The sequence below is a fragment of the Leuciscus leuciscus genome (assembly GCF_965113295.1).
Source record: "Leuciscus leuciscus genome assembly, chromosome: 3".
Lineage (NCBI taxonomy): Eukaryota > Metazoa > Chordata > Actinopteri > Cypriniformes > Leuciscidae > Leuciscus > Leuciscus leuciscus.
Window position 1 is genome coordinate 36,536,740 of NC_138727.1, and position 19,693 is coordinate 36,556,432.

The 19,693-nt window shown below is 37.0% G+C and overlaps 2 protein-coding genes across 8 annotated transcripts in view; both read right to left on the bottom strand.

The window, feature by feature from the left end:
* The window catches only part of sh3pxd2aa (SH3 and PX domains 2Aa), a 110,628-nt gene extending 101,043 nt beyond the window's left edge, over positions 1-9,585 (bottom strand). For 2 of the 5 annotated variants that reach the window (XM_082163355.1, XM_082163354.1), the window contains exon 1: positions 9,011-9,583. In XM_082163355.1, coding sequence (XP_082019481.1) covers positions 9,011-9,082 — 72 coding nt within the window. In that variant the 5' untranslated portion in view covers positions 9,083-9,583. Of the gene's footprint in view, positions 1-9,010 lie in introns of all 5 variants that reach the window. The other 3 variants (XM_082163357.1, XM_082163353.1, XM_082163356.1) reach the window with 3 other exon arrangements.
* An 845-nt stretch (positions 9,586-10,430) lies between these two features.
* On the bottom strand, positions 10,431-16,299 carry stn1 (STN1 subunit of CST complex). 3 transcript variants are annotated; one of them, XM_082163377.1, is made up of 10 exons: positions 15,949-16,299; positions 15,570-15,665; positions 15,200-15,277; positions 14,168-14,335; positions 13,913-14,033; positions 12,553-12,703; positions 11,879-12,038; positions 11,534-11,649; positions 11,055-11,127; positions 10,431-10,713 (listed from the first exon to the last, which is right to left on the bottom strand). In XM_082163377.1, the coding sequence occupies exons 1-10, from the start codon at positions 16,091-16,093 to the stop codon at positions 10,556-10,558; spliced, it is 1,266 nt and encodes a 421-aa protein (XP_082019503.1). In that variant the 5' UTR covers positions 16,094-16,299; the 3' UTR covers positions 10,431-10,555. The 3 variants fall into 3 exon arrangements, with proteins under 3 accessions (XP_082019503.1, XP_082019504.1, XP_082019505.1); XM_082163378.1 differs by lacking the exon at positions 11,534-11,649 and having other exon boundaries at positions 11,913-12,038; positions 15,949-16,298; XM_082163379.1 differs by lacking the exons at positions 11,534-11,649; positions 11,879-12,038.
* Positions 16,300-19,693: the final 3,394 nt, after the last annotated feature.

Genomic DNA, 19,693 nt, shown 5'->3' on the forward strand with positions numbered 1-19,693 from the left:
CTACACAATATAAAAACTCAAAACTACGTATTTTGAACACCAGGTAGAAAATATATACATCAATAATTGTTCATACAGGTTGTGATTCTGAGGAGCAAGTTGGTCCAAATAATGTGGGTACTGTCCCATCTTTAATGGATAAGCGTTTTGTAAACCCCATTTAAACCTCAGAGACACAGAGATTTGAAAAGCAATTGTCAAAAGGTTATACACTAATGCTGTTGTATCGCTGTGGTAATTTTAACCCCTGACTCTTCACATCCTCATCCTCTGGAAGAGTTTACAAAGGAATTTGCTTTCTTCTTGACATGTGCACAACATGAACCAGCTAAATTATTTGAGGGTACGTCAAAGTAGACGTTGTTTGCAGACAGCCATTAAAAAGATCATGGGTGGGCATTATGCAAATGTGTTACATTGTTACATATGTAAGTTACTGAAGAAAAACAGCTTTATGACACACTAAATGAAAGGCAATATCAGAAAAAGCATAATAGGGACACTTTAAAAACAGTGCTAAAAAGAGCCTTTTGTTGGTAAAATCTATTCTCCAACATTGGATTTGATTATATCCATTGATGTTGTAGAAAAGAATGCAACAAAGGGCCCTGATTTCAATTGTTCTTCAAAACTCTTAGACAGAAAGGAACAGACGTAACACAATGGATACCTTCCTCTCCTAAATAATTATCCGGTGACAGAGTCAGAGAACAAGATTAAGACAAAATATATGGCCACAAAGAAACTGATTATATGTATATGAGCAAAAGAGCACATTCAACCATTTAGTCTACATTCTATCTCATCATTTTTGAGAAGAAAACCCTCATTCTGTTTCCAATGAGATGCAGAGATGCCACACAAAAGCCCTCTTCAAGCAATTCAATACCTGCAGAATCAACAATAATCTTCAAAGTATTGCAGCAAACAAAGCACATCATCCACTGATTAAAAACTTCAGCTAAACTTTCAAAGGTTTGGCCGTAGACATTTTATACTGCTCATAAATAAATAAATGTCAGCCCAAACACTCTGATCACAGGAACAGGAAGTGTCTTGGAAGGCAAAACTCTGCATTTCATCAAAAAACCAAAGCTTTCCTTATAACCAGGCATTGAATTAATATCAGCAGATTTTAGCATATCCAACCGAAGAACATATTCCTAAATAACAAGTGCTTGCAGCTTTTCGAATAGACAGCGAAAAGTAAAGTCAGAGAAACTTACTGAAAAGCAGTCGTCTTGTCTTCAGATTTGTCTTAAAGAAAAGGATGAGGAGTGTTTAAGCTTTAAGTCTTGGTGGGGCTTAAAAGTACAGGCCTCACCACTGAAGTCAACCCCGCCTAAGGAGACTATTTCAAGACACACATAAAAGATTATCCATCTACCATATTTCCAACCATAGTCCATTCATAGCCACAAAATAGCATTTTGTTCAGCTGGTTATAGAGTTCAAACTTGTGATGCTGAGTTTAAGATCTTTAAAACTTTTGTCCAGACATGAAATGAATGCATGCTTATAGGGGTTAAGTTAGAATTTTAGAAGTGGTAGATCCCTTAAATCAGGTGAGGAGCCATTTCTCATATCAACACCAGCCTGAGTATCTGGTACTGTGAAAAATTCATTGGTGTGCATTAAAAAATGTAATTACAAAAATAAACAAATTAATGAATCTCATTTTAAATGATTAAATATTAAATTACTTAAAATAGATTAAATAACAATTAATTTAAAAAAATCGATGTATTATTTTAATAATAAATCAATAAAATAAAATGCAATCTTTCATTAGAAACCCAACTCTGAACCATTTGTCAAATATATAGAGAACATGTTTCAATGCCCAATGGAGAAAAATCTAATTCCACCCAAAAATCATTCACATCACAAAGTAAAATGGGTTGAGAATGGCGTTTCATTTGTGTACTCCAATAAATGTACACAAACAAAATGGATTAAACTCACAGACAAACTGCACACACTGAAAAAAAATAATAAAAAATTCATGCTTAAATTCTTTTCATACTTAGTATTCTTGTTTTGTTTCCAGTCCAAATATCTCAAATTCAACTAAAATCAAGATGCATTTGCTATTCAAGTAAAATGGCAAAAGATATTATGTCTCTAGGATCTAAATTAAGTGAGTTTTTTTTTACTTAAAACAAGCAAAATTATCTGCCAATGGTGTAAGAAAATAATCTTAATTTAAATGAAAACAAGATTATTTCTCTTACCCCATTGGCAGATGATTTAGCTTGTTTTAAGCAAAGTCTCACTTAATTTAGATCCTAGAGACATAATATATTGTGCCATTTAACTTGAATAGCATTCATTGAAATTTTTTTATTTTTTTTATTGAAAACCAAACAATATCTTATGTCATTTTACTTGTCTAGTAGTAAACGCATCTTGATTTAAGATTTTTTTGATATTTGGACTAGAAACAAGACAAAAATATTAAGTAAGATATGCCTTTTTTGTGTGGTGGTGAAAAGTTCCAGATAATTGTATCTACTTTTAACCCTTTATACTACAAATTTCCAACAAAATAATTGTTAAAACCTCTGACAGATGCATATTTAGAAAAAAAATCATTCTTCTCTAAAGCGAGAATAAACATTTTCCCAAACAACAACATTGACCCAAATGAAGACCCACAAACTTCCACAGCAACTATAGCTCTAGGTCTCAAGGGGTGAGCATTTACTGCGCAGTTTAAGCTGCGTAACTGCAGCCGGGACCACTGGTAATGGGATTCTGGAGAGAGAATCTCCCCCAGGAAGTGATAATCTTGTAAATCATTAATTAAACAGTATGTAGATCAAGGCAGAGAGAGCAAAAGATGAAAGATGAAACCTCCTCACTGAGCACTGTGATCAACAATGATCCAAAGAACATAAACCTATTTGACACTCATTCTCTCTCACTTCCTTTGCATTTTGTTGTGGTCATTTTCAGTTTGCCGGTGTCACTGGTCACCCCTCTTCACCTCTTTCACCCCGATACCTACATACAAAGCACATTCCAGCTTCCGGAAAGGGATGCTGTTACAGGAAGTGGAACTAGAGTGGACCATGTTTCCTGAAGAAGTGCAGATGAAAAAGTGTCAACTCAGCGTACACATAAACCTGCCAGCGTCACAACCTTTGGCCACAATTGTGCATCAAATATTGTGTTGGGTGTAGCACCTTCCACTCTGCCCCTCCAGAACAATCCGACATATGGAAAGACGGAACTTCATTCCTGATTGTTTCAGTCTGATCTGAAGTGATTGTTTTGTGATCCTGTCAAAATGAAATGTACGGAGCCCCGCACATGACATGCGGGCACAAATTACGACATTCTCTCGTTTTAGTTCAATCGTGGCCATGAATTAAATTTAGAAAACTGGGGCCACATTGAACTAATTCGTCCCGTCGTTTTGATTAAACTAAAGTAATGAAACGAATTATTACAATGTGGCCACAATTTAGTTAAACGAGGGTACAAATTATCGTGCTCAAGATTTCCTTAAAACGAGGGAATCAATTATTATATCGGCACTGACGTCACACAATTTACTTAAAATGAGGGAACGAATTTAAACATGTTTACATATTAGTAAGTCATGGGAACCAATTGTAGATTTGTGGCCAAGATACACATTTTTCCCCCGCATGTCATGTGCAGGGCTCTGTAGAAATGGGTGCAAAGAGGCTGTTATAAAAGGATGTGGCGAATTGCTAGCATTTAAATAACAATGTTTAATGATGCTTTAATATAGTGTATGTTTATAGTAAAAGTAGAAAAAGTTTATTGTCCGCCTGTCTCAGCCTCAGACGTCACGCCCAGGAAGTTCTGATGCATATGGCAGATTTAACTGGAAACACTTCAGGATTTTCGAAGTTGTCATCTGATTGGTTGAATTCTACAGGATGTCTGGAAGACGTGTGTATCGCGTTCTTTAATGCTCTGCCTGGAAACAAAAATGCAGTGATGCCAAACCCCCTCATGGAAGAAGAACCCCGTCGTGTTTACAACTGTGACAATGAGAGCATATCAGGATCAACTAAACGCTGGATTTTCAAAAGTATCTCGTGTTTACAACTGTGACAATGAGAGCATATCAGGATCAACTAAACGCTATATTTTCAAAAGTATGTGAAAGTATGTTAAATTTGCGTCATGGGCTCTTTAAAATACGTCCAAGAGTTTAACACACTCTATGATGAAAGATGAGATTGTTGAGGGGGTTATTGTAGGGACATCGACGTTACATTTTCACGTCACTAAACATGACGTGGAACAAAACGACCTGTGATTGGTTGCTTTACATGACAGAAGACCTCTGGGCAGTCCTTGGCCAATGAAAGCTGCTATGGAGTCAACCTGAAGGTCTAATTGTCCACTGACAAGGATGTTTAAATTTATGAACTGTAACAAACCGATAATCTGAAAACAGCCAAATATCATCAACTGAATTCTGATTATTACTATTGGAAGTCAGACACTTAAACTAGGAGCGAGTCAGTCGCCTCCGCAAGATCTTACGTGTTTACAGAATGTTGTAACTGGTGGTGTGTAGACAAACCTGTCAGAGAAGGAACATTTTACTGCTATTTTTCAGCTCCATTACACCTACGTGGCCTTTCAAACCCCCTCAACAATCTCATCTTTCATCATAGAGCCCTTTGAGAGAGCCAGACCCAGTGTCCCAGACAATAAAAAGCTAAACAAAGCATCATAAACAAACACATCATTAGTTCACGTAATTCAAGCTCCAGCTGTTGAACAACAGAAAACCATTAGAATGTATCAAATGCACTGGAAAATATGATACAATTCTGATAAAGTATCCCAGGAAAGCCCTTGGCAGGATCATTTCTCCTTATGGGTGACGCCATCATTAGTTACGGTGAGAGAGAAAGCCATTTCCCACGAAGGCTGCTCTACTGTGGCAGGGCCTTCGCTTTCTGCCCACACATGTTGTCACCAGCAGCTCTGGCATCATTTGTTCTCTATGATGTAATCAAGCTGCACTGAAAGCAATAGCATTTGCTTCGCAACTGGCGGCAGGGAGACAGTAACTCTACAGAAAGGAGCAATGAGCTTTAGTGATCCGAGATGTCATGTTGGACAAGGAACAAGCGAAGAGGAGGGGAAATGAAAACGTGGAAATTAAAGACAGGCAGGATGCAGCAGGAGTCATTCATCAGTACATCAACGTATGTGAGCGCTGGAATAGGATGTGTGGGATATGGAGGGAGAGAGGGGGGCTGGTTTAAAGGCATAGTTCACCCAAAAACTAAAAAGGCACTTGCAATGGATGTGAATTTGATCAATCTGAAAACGTTCATTCGTTTCAATAGTTTAGCCATTAGAAGTAAATAATATGCATGTTAACATGACAGCTGTATTTATGTTTACTAATCTTTTCTGTGTACACTATTATTAAAAAATTTGGGGTCAGTCATTTTTATGAAAAAAATTTTTGAAATAAATACTTTTGATTCATCAAGGATGCAAACGTGACAGTAACAAAAAATGCATCAGAGTTTCCACAAAAGTACGACTGTTTTCAGCATGAATAATAATCAGAATGATTTCTAAAGGATCATGTGACACTGAAGACTGGCGTAATGATGCTGAAAATTCAGCATTGACATCACAGGAATAGATTACATTTTAAAATATATTCAAATAGAAAACACTTATTGTAAATTGTAACAATACTTCACAGCATTCCTGTTTTTACTGTATTTTTGATCAAATAAAAACAGCCTTGAGCATTTTTAAATGCAAAAACATTTTTAAAAACGTTCAGCAGTAGTTTATATGCAACTTTACAACTTCATTGTCATGACAACGTAACGCCCACATCCTTAAAACAACCATAAAAACCAAGAGAACAACTTTACAGCTCTAATAATACACACGTTTAAACAGAAGAATTAGGGCAAGTCCTTTCATAAAATCAAAGGAGATGTGTCTGCTTTAAAATCCTCCACAAATTGGCCCAATTGAATTGCAGTGTAAGTTACCTCTCTTCTTCCTTTTTTAAAGAAAACGATGGATTACCTTAAAGGAATATTTCACCCAAAACGATCCCATAATTTACTCACCCTCAAGCCTTTCTGTATATGACTTTCTTCTTTCAGTCGAACACAATCAGAGTTATATTCAAAAATATCCTGGCTCTTCCCAGCTTTGTAATGCCACTGAATAGTGGCCGAGTTTTTGAAGCTCAAAAAAGCGCATCCATCCATCATAAAAGTAATCCATACAGTTCCAGTGGGTTAATAAATGCCTTCTAAAGCGAAGAGTTTTTGTAAGAAAAATATCCATATTTAAAACTTTATAAACTATAATCACTGGCTTGTGGCCTTCAACAATGGCCGTACATGCGTTCACAAAAGAGTCGAGTTCCAGCGGAAGGGTGACTGGAGTCGTGTGGATTACTTTTATGATGGATGAATTTTTGTATGAACTATTCCTTTAAACCAGAGAGAGAGAGAGAGAGAGGGAGAGAGGGAGAGAGAGAGAGAGAGAGAGAGAGAGAGAGAGAGAGAGAGAGAGAGAGAGAGAGAGAGAGAGAGAGAGAGAGAGAGAGAGAGAGACATAAAGCCGTGTAACAATCATGGCTTTAGTCCCTTTTTGTGCTGAATAAAAGTGTTTTAATAGCCATTACACCGGGCAAACGATCAGGATTCATGGCATGTTGTGGCATGAACGTTGTGTAGTGGCCTATGATTTAACAGATGGAAACAGCTAAGGAAATGTGTCACATACAAAAGCTGACAAGACAGCAGATTGTCAGGGGAGAGCCTCAAGGCGGCGTTGTGTAACGTTCACACACACAAACACATTTGAGACATGTGGGGCTCTGTTGGGAACCAGTGCTCACTAATGAAGTGAGTGTGTGAGAAAACATGTCTCACACACACACACGATTCCCACAAAGGCATAATAGAACCAATTCTGTCCACCTTTTGGAAGAGTGTTTCAGTGCTCACTTCCTGTCTGGAAGCATGACATTTTCCATCGAATGATCCCCTATTTTTACTCTACTTCAAACTCTCAGCTGACTAATGATGACAAACCTGCACTTCTTTTCCGAAGCGGTTGTGAGTACACTCTTTATCATCCTACCGATGCATCCCGGATCAAAGTAAAGGGCAGAAAGAACGTTGTCTTGTGTGTGAAGGAAAAGAGTTTTTTGCACTTGGTTTAAATACAGCCAAGCTTCCATTCAAAGAGAGGAAGTCGGGTTGCTTCTGGGGATTAAAACAAGGGCATGCGGGTTCACATTTCCCCTCCTCCTTTTCTCTATCTCTCTCTCGAAAGGAAAGCATACCCAGCTGTTTGACAAACATTACTAATGAGACTGAACAACTGCCTTTCTTTTTTGACTCTCTTTCCCGAGAACGCAGAAGCCTGTGGGATATAGGGCCGTGCATATCCCGAAAGTCTCGCTCTCCCGGGAGAGAATGCAGTGAATCTATGGCTAAGCAAATGACTCCAGTGAGAGTTATGGGGGAGGATGTTGCACTAATGCTGATCTGAGAACAGTTCTGAAGCTCTCGGTGGTTAGGAGATTTAGAGACAATGGGCCCATGTTGAAGAAGCTCTTTAAAACAAAAAGCCACAACCACTGATGAATGTCAAGGGCTGATTTGGATGTTAAAATGCACTGTTGCTAAAAATTACCGAATATTTGGCTACTGTTTAAATGGGGTTTCTCCGATTTTATGACGTTAAACTTATATTTGTGGCATAAATTGAATGAAAAATCAAGAAATGTTGCGCTAATTGGGTGACTAATAAAAATAAACTACATTAACCATGTGAACTCTTTGTACAGTAGGTCAGATATATTTGGTTCCACTGAAGCACAAGATGCTCTTTGGGTTCATTCTAAAATCATGCTGGAGAACATGATCATTGCACATTTGTGGAGTTACACTTGTCATACAGAAAAAGGGGGACATGCCAAAGACAAAAACAAATAATTATCAAACTCTACTTTTAAAATCAATTTGCACTGAAATTGCACTGTAATTTGTAATGAAGTTGAACTCTGGAATGGGGCATGGTTTTATATTAGCCCACATGTCAAAAATGTCCCAAATCCAGCCTATATAATGTATGTATAGCTAGTAAGCTAATCTGTATCGTCTAGCATATGCTTGCAAGAAATGGTATCATAAATATTTAAAACAAACCCCACAGTCCATCTTTTGCAGGAAATCCATATGCTTCTACTCCAGCCATATATGGGCACTTATTTCAAGCCACTAATCCCCCAAATCCGTCATTGAAGTTGTAGCCTAAATTGCTTGAAATGGGAGTGTGACATAAAATTCAATCACTTGTGATGCCAGCTGATCAAAACACGCACGTCATCGATCAGTTCCTCAGAATCATTAGTGAGGTGCATAAAATATTTTTCATAAGATATAGTTTTGGAACATTTGATCAAAATGTATTTATGTTAATGTAACTCTTCATGTTGCATAAAGGACATAGAAACAATAATTCTTTTTTTCTTTTTTGTGAGCCATTTTCACACAAAACTGATCAGATTGTTATTGGTCATGCTACAACTGGATATTGCCTGCTGCAACGATGGGCTTATTTCATTTGAATTTTAATATTGAAAAATGAATAATATGGTGTAGATCTTAAGTCATTCATGCTTTAATAAATATATAACTACGGGTTATCTCAAACAATAAATGAAAATCTACTAATTAATTTGCCAAATTAAGTGAATATAATTAATAGTGAGTCCAAGTGTTCAATCTGAGGTCATTCTTCTCTTTTATTTATTTATTTGTTGTTTCTTTATCTCTGTAACCCCCATTCATATATGTACCAGACTTTTTAGAGGAGAAAACAGAATCGGCTCAAAACGTATTCGTGTCTATAATGTTGCAGAAATGTTCTTTATCATTATCCAGATGCGTCTTTCTGTAGCCTATCTCAGCATCAGGTTCGAGAAGGACGCAAGGTGAATAGGTAGCCAACTCACGTAATGTTTGGATGGATTCCTCCTCTTCTCCACATCCACCACTTTTACATCCAAAACTGTCCGAAACTGCATTGTGAAGACAGAGGCTTCAGAAGCACCGTTGGTAATCAGACAGCGACTGAATAAATGGACAGTCACGAAGACGTTTGCACGAATAAAATCGCTGTTCTTCTTCACAATGAAAGCGAACGATTTTTGCCCCCCGGCCCGTCAGTTTGATCAGTCCGTTTGTTCCCCTTAGACGTAATGTAGATGTGAAGATCGAGTAATAAATGAGGTAAAACTTATATCCGTCTGCAGGAAACGAACATGCTCGTATCCATTTCTCTCACAGCGCAGAGCGGATTCTCGAACCGAATTCGAATCGAGACGCGTTCTAGAGTGTCATTCTGGAATCCGGATCGACGCGTCATAAGGGAACGAGCGCGTCTTCTTTGTGTGGACTACAGTAGTGTCGCTGAAGTCTGGGGGTTCTCCTCAAACGTGAGCGGCGCGCGTCATAAAGGCCGGGGCGCATTCACCGCGAAGTCCATTCGGCAGGAAGCGCGCGCACACACTGGTCTGGGATATTTGGGCAATGGGGATGGGCTTCTTGACAAGGACTCTGTTGCAGTTTAAGAGTCTCTACAGGGGGGGAAACGAGTGTTGTGTTGATATCATTGTCTTCCTTCGTAAAACAGACAATGGCTGGATTTTACAGAGCATGCATCGTTTGTTTGTTTCTTTAAATTCAGTTTGTTTATTGTGAGGGAAAACATTGCAATAGAGTATCTGTAACAAAACCATGCCATATGCTAGATATGAACAGTCATTTGATGAACGTTTAATTATGAATGCATTTTTTGCATGGTGTAAATGGAACAACAACAACAACAAACAAAAAAAGCATATGGTCTGCTGCGAATCTGTTCCATAATCTAAGATTATCAAGGACAGTGTGAGACGTGATTTCCGTTACTCATACCGCAAATGAGCATAAATAGACCTGAAGGCGCACACATACAGATGAGCTTGCGGACGGTGACGTATCTATTTGCTCACAGCGACCTCCTATGGCCATTGAGTGTAACTACCGTTTAAAACGATCTATTTGTCTGCTAAATGAATCACTTACTTGCCCTCATTATCATATTGTACCAAATATGTATGACTTTCTTCCTTGGAACACAAAATATTTATTTTGAAGAATATCCAGGCCAGTCTTTTCTATATAATTAAAGTGAAAGGGAACTAGATCTGTCGAGCTCCCATTTTTAAAAGTGCCAGAAAGTAAAGGTTAAACAGTAAAAATATTCAGGAGATCTCAAATGTTTATGTTAGCCCATTAAAGAGGCAATTTCTGTATTAAGAACAATGCTGAAGTAAATATATCGGTATATTTTCATTCAACCATAAAAAGCAACATGTAAGGAAACAAAGAGCCATTAGATAACTTTAATGATTTATATTAAAAAAGGGTTCTGTCACTGTTTACAATCTTTCTTCATGATTGCTTTGAACACTTTGCTCGTATTTTTATTAACTTATTATTATTTTAAAATGATGCTACAAAACAATGTAGTGGGCTTCTGTTGTGCTTATTATGTCACTTTTGCACTCTAAGAACGTCAGAGCAACTTCCAGCACCTCTCGACTCAGGTTTTGGCTGTAGCGCTGCCTCATGCTGGACAAAATATGCAGGACATGGCATCCTTTCTCAGCATCTGCAAAAAAAGCAACATGAGGGTCCTTTACTCACATATTTGGATCAGGTTTTATTTTGAAATAATGGCCACCTGCATGTATATGATCCCACTCTGCACACTGTTTAATTATAAAATAAAATAACAATGAAGAATAAATATATCTAATAAATAAATACTGATTCAAATTTAAAGTCTTATGTGACAGCCTGGGACAACCATGAATTACATGGTTATACATTATACAAAATAATTTGAACTGAAAATGCAGTGCTTGACCAACCAAAATCAAGCATTTAGTGTAATAATATTAATAAAATTATATGCATACGCAACTAGTATTTAAAAAAAAAAAAACTCACATTTTTCCCGTTTGGTATCCTCTCGTAAAATGTCCTTGATCGCTGTGTGAAGATCTTTGTCTTGTTCTGTTACCTAAAGCAGCCAAGGTAATAGAAATATAATTACATTCTAAAGTAGTTTTAGAAATTAGATTTTAGTTATGGTTAAACCACATTAAAGTGCCCCTATTGTGCTATTTTTGTTTTGAAGGTCTAACAAAGGTCTCACAGTATCTGAAACAGTTCGATAAAGGATCCGGTCTCTATAAACCCCTCCTTTCTGAGAGCCTACTCTGCTCTGATTGGTCAGATGGCCCAGTCTTTATAAATTCGAGCCCGAGTCCTCATCCTTTGGAAGTGCATGTTTTCGCAGCACAGAAACCAGCATCTTCTCGACAACACAAACCAAACTCTACCAGGCCCCGGCTACAACTACAGTGTTTGAGGGTGGATCAAAGTAGACGTTCCATAGGCTGGCATTATGCAAATTTGTTACAAACCTTTGTTTGGTTTGTGTTTGTGCAGGAAGTCTGGAATTGCTGATCTGATCTTTGAAACTTTGCAGACCTTTTACATTCCCAAGCAGCTTTATTACACACTTCATGAAAGGGAATATCTGAAAAAGCATAATAGGGGCGCTTTTAATATAATCCTCGTTAAAATCCTAAAGGGTACAAACCCTATTCAGATCTATAATATCTATAGTATGTGTAGGAAGAGAATATTACACATAATCCCTTTAGTTTTGTTAAGAGTCTCCTGAGGTAACATTAACCACTGCTGCTCTCTCTCTCTCTCTCTCTCTCTCTCTCTCTCTCTCTTCTCTCTCTATGATGATGTCATACTTGCTAAGAGGTGTCTGTATGTGTGCGCACATACATTGTAGACTTCATCCTGGGTCCGTATTTTGCGAAATATCTGTCCCTCATCCTGGAGGACGCTCAGGGTCTCTTTCAGAAGTTTTCGAATTTGCGTAGCCAATGACGTTCTGGGCTGATCTGACTCCTTCAGGCAAAATAAGAAATTAAATGATGAGTCACCCAAACAATGAATCACATTTCTGTGATGCACCATTCAAAATTAAAACCATTTCAGCTCCTTTTAACAAATAAAGAATGTTTAAATGAAACGCATACTCCACGTACGTTCTCGTTCGATTACTAACGAAGATATCGACAGGCTTCTCATTAGCATATTTCTTTCTCATCACCGCATGCTGCTGTCCTTGAATCTCCAGACTAGCAGCATCTCATAAAATGTTACAGACGATCACTCCCTGCTGCCATCAAACAGCACAACACATCCTCCCTGCCGTGCCCACAAGTTATTCCTGGCTCTTATATCCTGATATACTCCAGCCAAGAGTAGTGACATTGAACAAGGACAGTTTACTTTGGTAGACTTGTGCATTCATCTTTTGCATAGTGGCATTTTTCGGCTTTATTGGTACTGGACAGTGAAGGAAAGACATGAAACATACTCTGTCGAGTATAGTGGAGGTCAAGGTCAGGCCCAGTACCTGTTCTGCTGAAGAACTTTGGATCAGTGGATGTAAGAGGAACTCGACATCATAAGGACGAAACCTGGCCACCTCTTTCTCTGAGAGGAACTCCTTAAGGGTGAGAACTGACCGAGACAGCAAATAGTGGAAACGTGAGGAACCACCAGCTCTGTAAATAAAATTGAAAAGCACAGAAAGCATGTTTGATGTGTTTCATAAGTAGGCCCTACATTTAAAATTTGAGGTCTGAATCAAGACATTACATTTCAGATGCTTTTGTTCCCAAGCTTGGATTAAAAAAAAATGCAGGCATTTTTTATACTCTAAAGGTCTTTTCACACACACAAAAAAACTGTTTTTAAGCAATTGTAATAATCCAGTGAGATTTTTGTATGCAAAGAAAAAAAAATTATTCAAGTGTCTTGGAGCCGTTGCCACAGTTCTTCTGGATTATTTTCTCGTCTCAGTTTTTTCTGTTCTCAATGATGGTGAGATCAGATCTCCGTGTCGTGTGGATCATACCGGTTGTTGTCAGACTCCTTGTGCATACAAAAATCTCACTGGATTATTACAATTAATGGCAAAAGGAATGTTTGGAAATGTAAACTGATATTTCCTACTGACACACTACAGCAAAATATATAAATAACTGGCTTAAAAACATTTTTGGGGGGTGAAAATACTAACGTGCCTAAGACTTTTGCACATAAATACATATACATATATATATATATATATATGACCCTGGATCACAAAACCAGTCACAAGTAGCATGGGTAAATGTGTGGCAATAGCCAACAATACACTGTATTGGTAAAAAATTATCGATTTTTCTTTTATGCTAAAAATCATGAGGATATTAAGTAAAGATCATCTTCCAAGAAGATATTTTGTAAATTTCCTACCGTAAATATAAACAACATTTATTTTTGTGAGTGAATGCAGCACAATCGCGAACATAAATGGACAACTTTAAAGGCGATTTTCTCAATGTTTCGGTTTTTTTTGCACCCTCAGATTCCAGAATAGTTGTATCTCAGCCAAATATTGCCGTATCCTAACAAACCATACATCAATGGAAAGCTTATTTACTCAGCTTTCATATGATGTATAAATCTCAATTTCAAAAAATTGAACCATGTGACTGGTTTTGTGGTCCAGTGTCGCATATATCACAATTATATATATATTATTTGTATTATTATTATTATTATTATATATTTATATCATACATACATCTCACATAAAAATGCGTGCAAAAAGGGCTGCAAGCATTTTTTCCATGTAACACAATTAGGTGTCACTGCAGGTGTAAGATGTAAATGATGTCATGTAAAATAACAGATGTAAATGAGACCTCCATCACTCTGTGACTCACTCTGTGCCGCCCAGGTCATCACACGGCATCTGGAACGGCTCATCATAGCACTTTCTGTACAGCTGAGGCATTTCCAGCATACGCGAGATCTGCACTGCCATCACAGGGTCACTGACTTTATCTAAACGCACACACACACAAACAACTACAGAGTGATGATTACAGCACAATAACCATGTGTTCTGCAAACAAGCTCACTCTAACTGATTAAACAGACATATTATGTGCATCTAAATCCCTTAACATTTCACTTACAGAAGCAGGTGGCCTTGATCTCCCTCGCATCCCTGGAGGTTTTGACAGTCCCTCGTATCCTCAGCAGGTCTCCGATCTCCAGCTGGGTGCTCTGCCTTTCAGCCTCCTTCAGTCGTTTGAGTTCGTCTTCAATGTTAAAGCCTCTGGAGGATCCGCTGGGATCTCTGCCTATTGACATTAGCACTGGATTAGTAAACCTACTGGATTAATATTCCTTACGCATCATATTTTCAACATCTACAACTGGCTTGTTTTAAAAAAATAAATAAAGTTTAAGTAATTTTAAAAAGATTGCACTAAGAAAAAACTATTTTTGCTGATTAAATATTTACAGCAGTGAAAACATTATCTTCACTAAAGGAGTTTCCATCTTTTAAGGCTTTTAAATATCTTTGACACACTACTGTTCAAAAGTTTGGGGTCAGCTAATTAAAAAAAACGATATTAATACTTTTATTCAGAAAGAATGAAATTGATCAAAAATGACAGTAATATGCTGTGTTTTTTTTTGTTTGTTTTTTTTACTTTCTATTCATCAGGGATTACTGAAAAATATTGTTATGATACCCACAGATATATAACAGGCAGCAACGCTGTTTAATATTTTTGATAATAATAATAAAAGTTTCTTGAGCAGCATATCAGCATATTAGAATGATTTCTGAAGGATCATGTGACACTGAAGACTGGAGTAATGATGCTGAAAATCCAGCTTTGACATCACAGGAATAAATTACATTTTAGAACATATTCAAATGCAAAGCAGTTATTTTACATTGCAATAATATTTCACAATATTAGTATTTGTACTGTATTTTTTATAAAATAAATGCTTTGGAAAGCATAAGAGACTGCTTTAAAAAACATTAAAAATCTTACTAACCCCAAATTTATGAACAGTAGTTTAGTTTCAAAATATATATTTTCTGTAATTGTACTGAATTAATGTGTATTAATTCTGAATTAATACACATTAATTAATTCTAAATTAATGAGAACTACTGTAGTGTCAAGACAGTTTTTGTAACTTACATTTAGTCGGTTCTCCTTGATCCCTCCATTTCTCATCTTTCCAACAAAGACAATTTATGACACCAGTACTATCATCCACTATGTGTTAAAGGAAAACAGACATGCAATAGTAAGACCAGGTGCAACATGTGCCCACTTTTGAGGGGCAGTACTGGCTCACTTGGTTCCCAAGGCAAGATAAGACATGAAAGGAAAAAAATACTGGTCAAAGTGGTCGAGTTTATAAAGGAACCAAGAAAATTTGCAACAGAAATGGTTATGCTTTTTTCTTGTGTATAAAATCTTTGATGATGATAGAATTTGATTCGTTTATTTTATCACAAAGGTGATAAAAAAGGTGATAATGCAGAAATAATGTTTTTTTCCAGACCTCCATAACAGTAGAAATCGTCTCTCTCCCGCTTGTAAACAACCGTCCCCAGTACATCCACTTGGAAGAGTGGGTGATTCTTGTAGAAATAAACTCCTAAAAGATAGCATGTGTCAAATGCGGGACCTTCTTTGGTAACAGTAAAAGTACAGGGCCTTCTTATATCTATGCATTAGCCTATCTATTTTAAAAACAGCAGCTAAAAAATTATAATAATAAAAAAAAAGTCGCTCATGCAAAACATTATGTTGCAGTGTAACAAATATTTAGAAAAAATGCTTTGGTATTATTTATCAATACTTTATTACTTTTATTTCTGTGTAGATGAAGATAAATCCAATAAACAGAAGCAAAGGGGACGAGGGTTATTTTACGCTACCAGGTACTTGTCTGGACTCTTTCATCTGTAGGATGTCAGTAATGTAGAGTCTGGAATATGCGGAGAACACGGGGTCCAGACCCCACAGCATAGACGGCGGCTCTTCGGCATCAGCATCAGCACCTCCCGGATCATTCACAGCCATCAGACATCGCTGACAACACAAAGTTAACCACCGCGAAACATAAACACGACGAAAGGGAATCTCCGTGCTTCTGATGTGAGCTTGGTTAAACTTAACTTGTTTTACTTGATCATGAGGGAATAGAAACTAAGAAACCCTGGAGTTTGTTCAACTCGCGGTGCCATATTTGTGTTTTTCCGCTCTTTGCGCAGTTGACTCACTGCGCACATAGGAAGGAACTACGTTTGCCTCATGAATATTAATTAGCTTCAGTGCCTGGACGTGTTTAAAGGGATAGTTCACCCACAAATGAAAATTCTGTCAGAAAATATTTATATAATTGATAGTTTATTTGAAAATATTATTGATATTATCATTATTATTTGATAATGTTATTGATAATATTGATAATTTATTGATTTTAAAAAAAAGATTGATTATACAAATTCCCATACTATGGAAGTCAATAGGGCCCATCAACTGTTTGGTTACCCATATCCTACAAAATATCTTCTTTTGTGTTCAGCAGGAGAAAGAAATTCATTGAACAATTTGAGGGCGAGTAAATTATGACAGAATTTTCATTTTTTGGGTGAACTGTCCCTTTAACAAGCAAACGTGACACAAGCTTTCCTAATTTATCAGAGCCATTCTCCAAGAACACATACAAATCAGTGGCGTAACTTTGTTTTAAAAAGTGGGTGGGACAGGTGGGGTGGGGTGGGGTGGGGGGGTTGCTAATAAAATGCTAAATCAGATATATGAACAATAACATTACGATGACCTTCAATCGATTTAAATAGTAGGCTACATGGGGTTTAATTTGTCGTTTAATGAGATGTAACCTGATATATGTATCCGCTGCTTGACTAACGTGTATCTTAATGGTCCAGTGGTAGAACTTTCGCCAACCGTGTCAGAGGTTCTGGGTTCTAATCTGCTCTCGCATATTTTTTTTTTTTTCATCAAAACCGTTTATGTTCATCAGTGGTTGTATATCAAGCAGGGGCACGTTTGTGTGCATTATGTTTTGTGATTTCACCAGAACGAATAGAGAGTATCCGCAACGGACTGAAGCGCGCGTCCGAGTGAAGACAGTGCGGTCCACCGAAAACACTGTATCCGCGCCACTGATCGCAGCGCCAACGAGCACTTTGATCACTTGATTTAAAAAACACATTTGAGCGTTAGATCGTCTTTTATTTAAAAAACGAACGAAATGAATGCTCTGCCAGTTAACTGGAGATGTTTTATTTATTTGTAGAATTGGTACATTCGTGCCGCGAGATGTTTTAAAAAGTGATGGGGACAATATCGACCCTGGCAAAAAGTGGTGGGGACATGTCCCACCCGTCCCACCCGCAAATTACGCCTATGATACAAATACATAAAAAAAATGCGTATATGTTTTAAATGGTTTAATATAATAGACATTTAAGGCCCAAATAGAGTATAAATAAATTGTTTTAGTCGAAAAAAGATTTGTTAGATTACAGATGTTTTGTTTTATTTCTAATGTCAATCTCCTTTAATTCATATATAAACAAAATTATTACGAATGCTCATATAATATGCAAATACTTATTTATAACTTATTGAGAAGTTGTGTATATATCATTGCAAGGCAAGTTTATTTATATACCAAATTTCATACACAATGGTAATTAAGTGCTTTACATAAAAATGAGAAAAAGTAAGAACCAGAAATAAATTGATTAGCAGGAGATAAAAAAGATAATTAAATGGGGTGCACATAATTAGTAGAATGTGAGGCTAAATAGATGTGTTTTCAGTCTGAAATGTGAGGCAAATGTTGGATCACAACAATTAGGAACCACAGTTTCCACAAATCCCTTCACTCGAATGGATCACTCTCTTTTATTCTGGATGGCAAGGGCAGTGACTGTAACACTGAGCATATTTTATACCGATTTCATCAGGCTCCGATAATTCTTCAAAAAGAACACAAAGAATGGCCTTCTCAGCTGCCATAGTTGTAACTCTTGCGTCATCAGAACAGGGTGTTCAACGCACCATGCACCGTTTCCGTTTAAAATACGTTTTGAAACTTTTTGTGGGGCTGAACGCAGCACAGGTCAGATAATTTGTGTTCTCGTTTTGGTTTTCAAAACGAAACTTTCTGTTTTCTTCGCACTTTGTTCTAATGCATCAAATGAAAACACAATACAACCAAAACGAAAAATAAAACATTTTTGTAAACATTAGCTACCATTTTTACAGTTAAGTTCTCAAACTTTTTAGAGTATCGTACCCCCTAAGGCTTTTAACATCCTTCTGTGTATGGGTACGGGGTCCCCTCTCTGCAGTCACACCTTTTTCAGTAAAGGGCAATATTTGCCCCCTTAAATCGATTTTTCCTGTGCATTTTTACCTTTACAAATTCCTTTATAAAATAATTAATGCTTTAAATAAAAAAAATAAAAAATGTTCAATAGAGAAATATGCAATGATGGTAAAAAATTAAGTGATGCTTTTAAATATTAAAGGGGTGGTTGATTGTGATTTCACTTTTTTCATTTTAAATGGTGTGTAATGTTGCTGTTGGTGCATGAACAGTATCTGTAAAGTTGCTGCGCTGAAAGTTCAACGTAAGCAGAGATATCGTCTTTTAAAAATCAGGAAGTTTAATGCCTACAAAAACGACTCGAATGGGACTACAACGAGATACTTCCCGGGTTTTATACGTAACTAACCCATGCAAAAAAGGGGGCATGGCCATTGGCCATATTTCTGCGGCTTTGTCGAAGAGGAAGAGTTATAGTGGAGAGCTGTAGCCATGCCGTCGAAAGTGTGTTATTTTCACCCAGCTGCCAGGTCTTCTGTGTTGGGGCTTCATACATACGGACGCTGTAGTTCGTCAACAATGGCTAAAATTTATGTTTGATTATGTTCCTGAAAATTTCAATCGTAATGGCTCTCTGTGCTGCGCATTTTACGGAAGACAGCTTCCAGAATCTCCACGAATTCAATGCCGGATTCAACAAGAAACTGTTACTAAAACATGAAGCAGTTCCAACTTTAAAACCAGAGGCAGCAGTTGTTGGGCCACAACCTGTAAGTAAGACTTAATAATGTTTGCATGTATAATTTCAGACGTAATGTTTTAGTTTTATCAAGGACGTAAACAAATGCCAGCGCTGGCTTTAGTAGCCACTTACACGTACAACGCGTACAAACATTTTGGACCTGAATTTGTAATTATGTACTAATTTTGTAAATGTATTTTCCATGTATATTTTATGACGTAATTTTTCGATTTGATCAAGAACGTAAACCAATGCCAACGCTGTTTGTTTATAGCCAGTTAGTTCGATGCTATTTTGTGTGTATAAGACAAACGTGTATAAAGTTCAAAAAATTATATGTAATCGCAACAGCAAACTTCAGCTGCTGAAGTTAAAACAATAACTTTAAAAAACGGTATTACTCAGTCATTTATTCAGTTATATTAAATGTTTAATCAGGAGAAAACCGTATCTCAAAAGCTAACAAGCAGCAGTAGCATTTTCAAGTAACAGCGTATCGAAATTCTTATATAATAATAGTAGATTAGAATAGAATAGAATAGAATAATAATAATAAAAAATGTACCATTCAGAA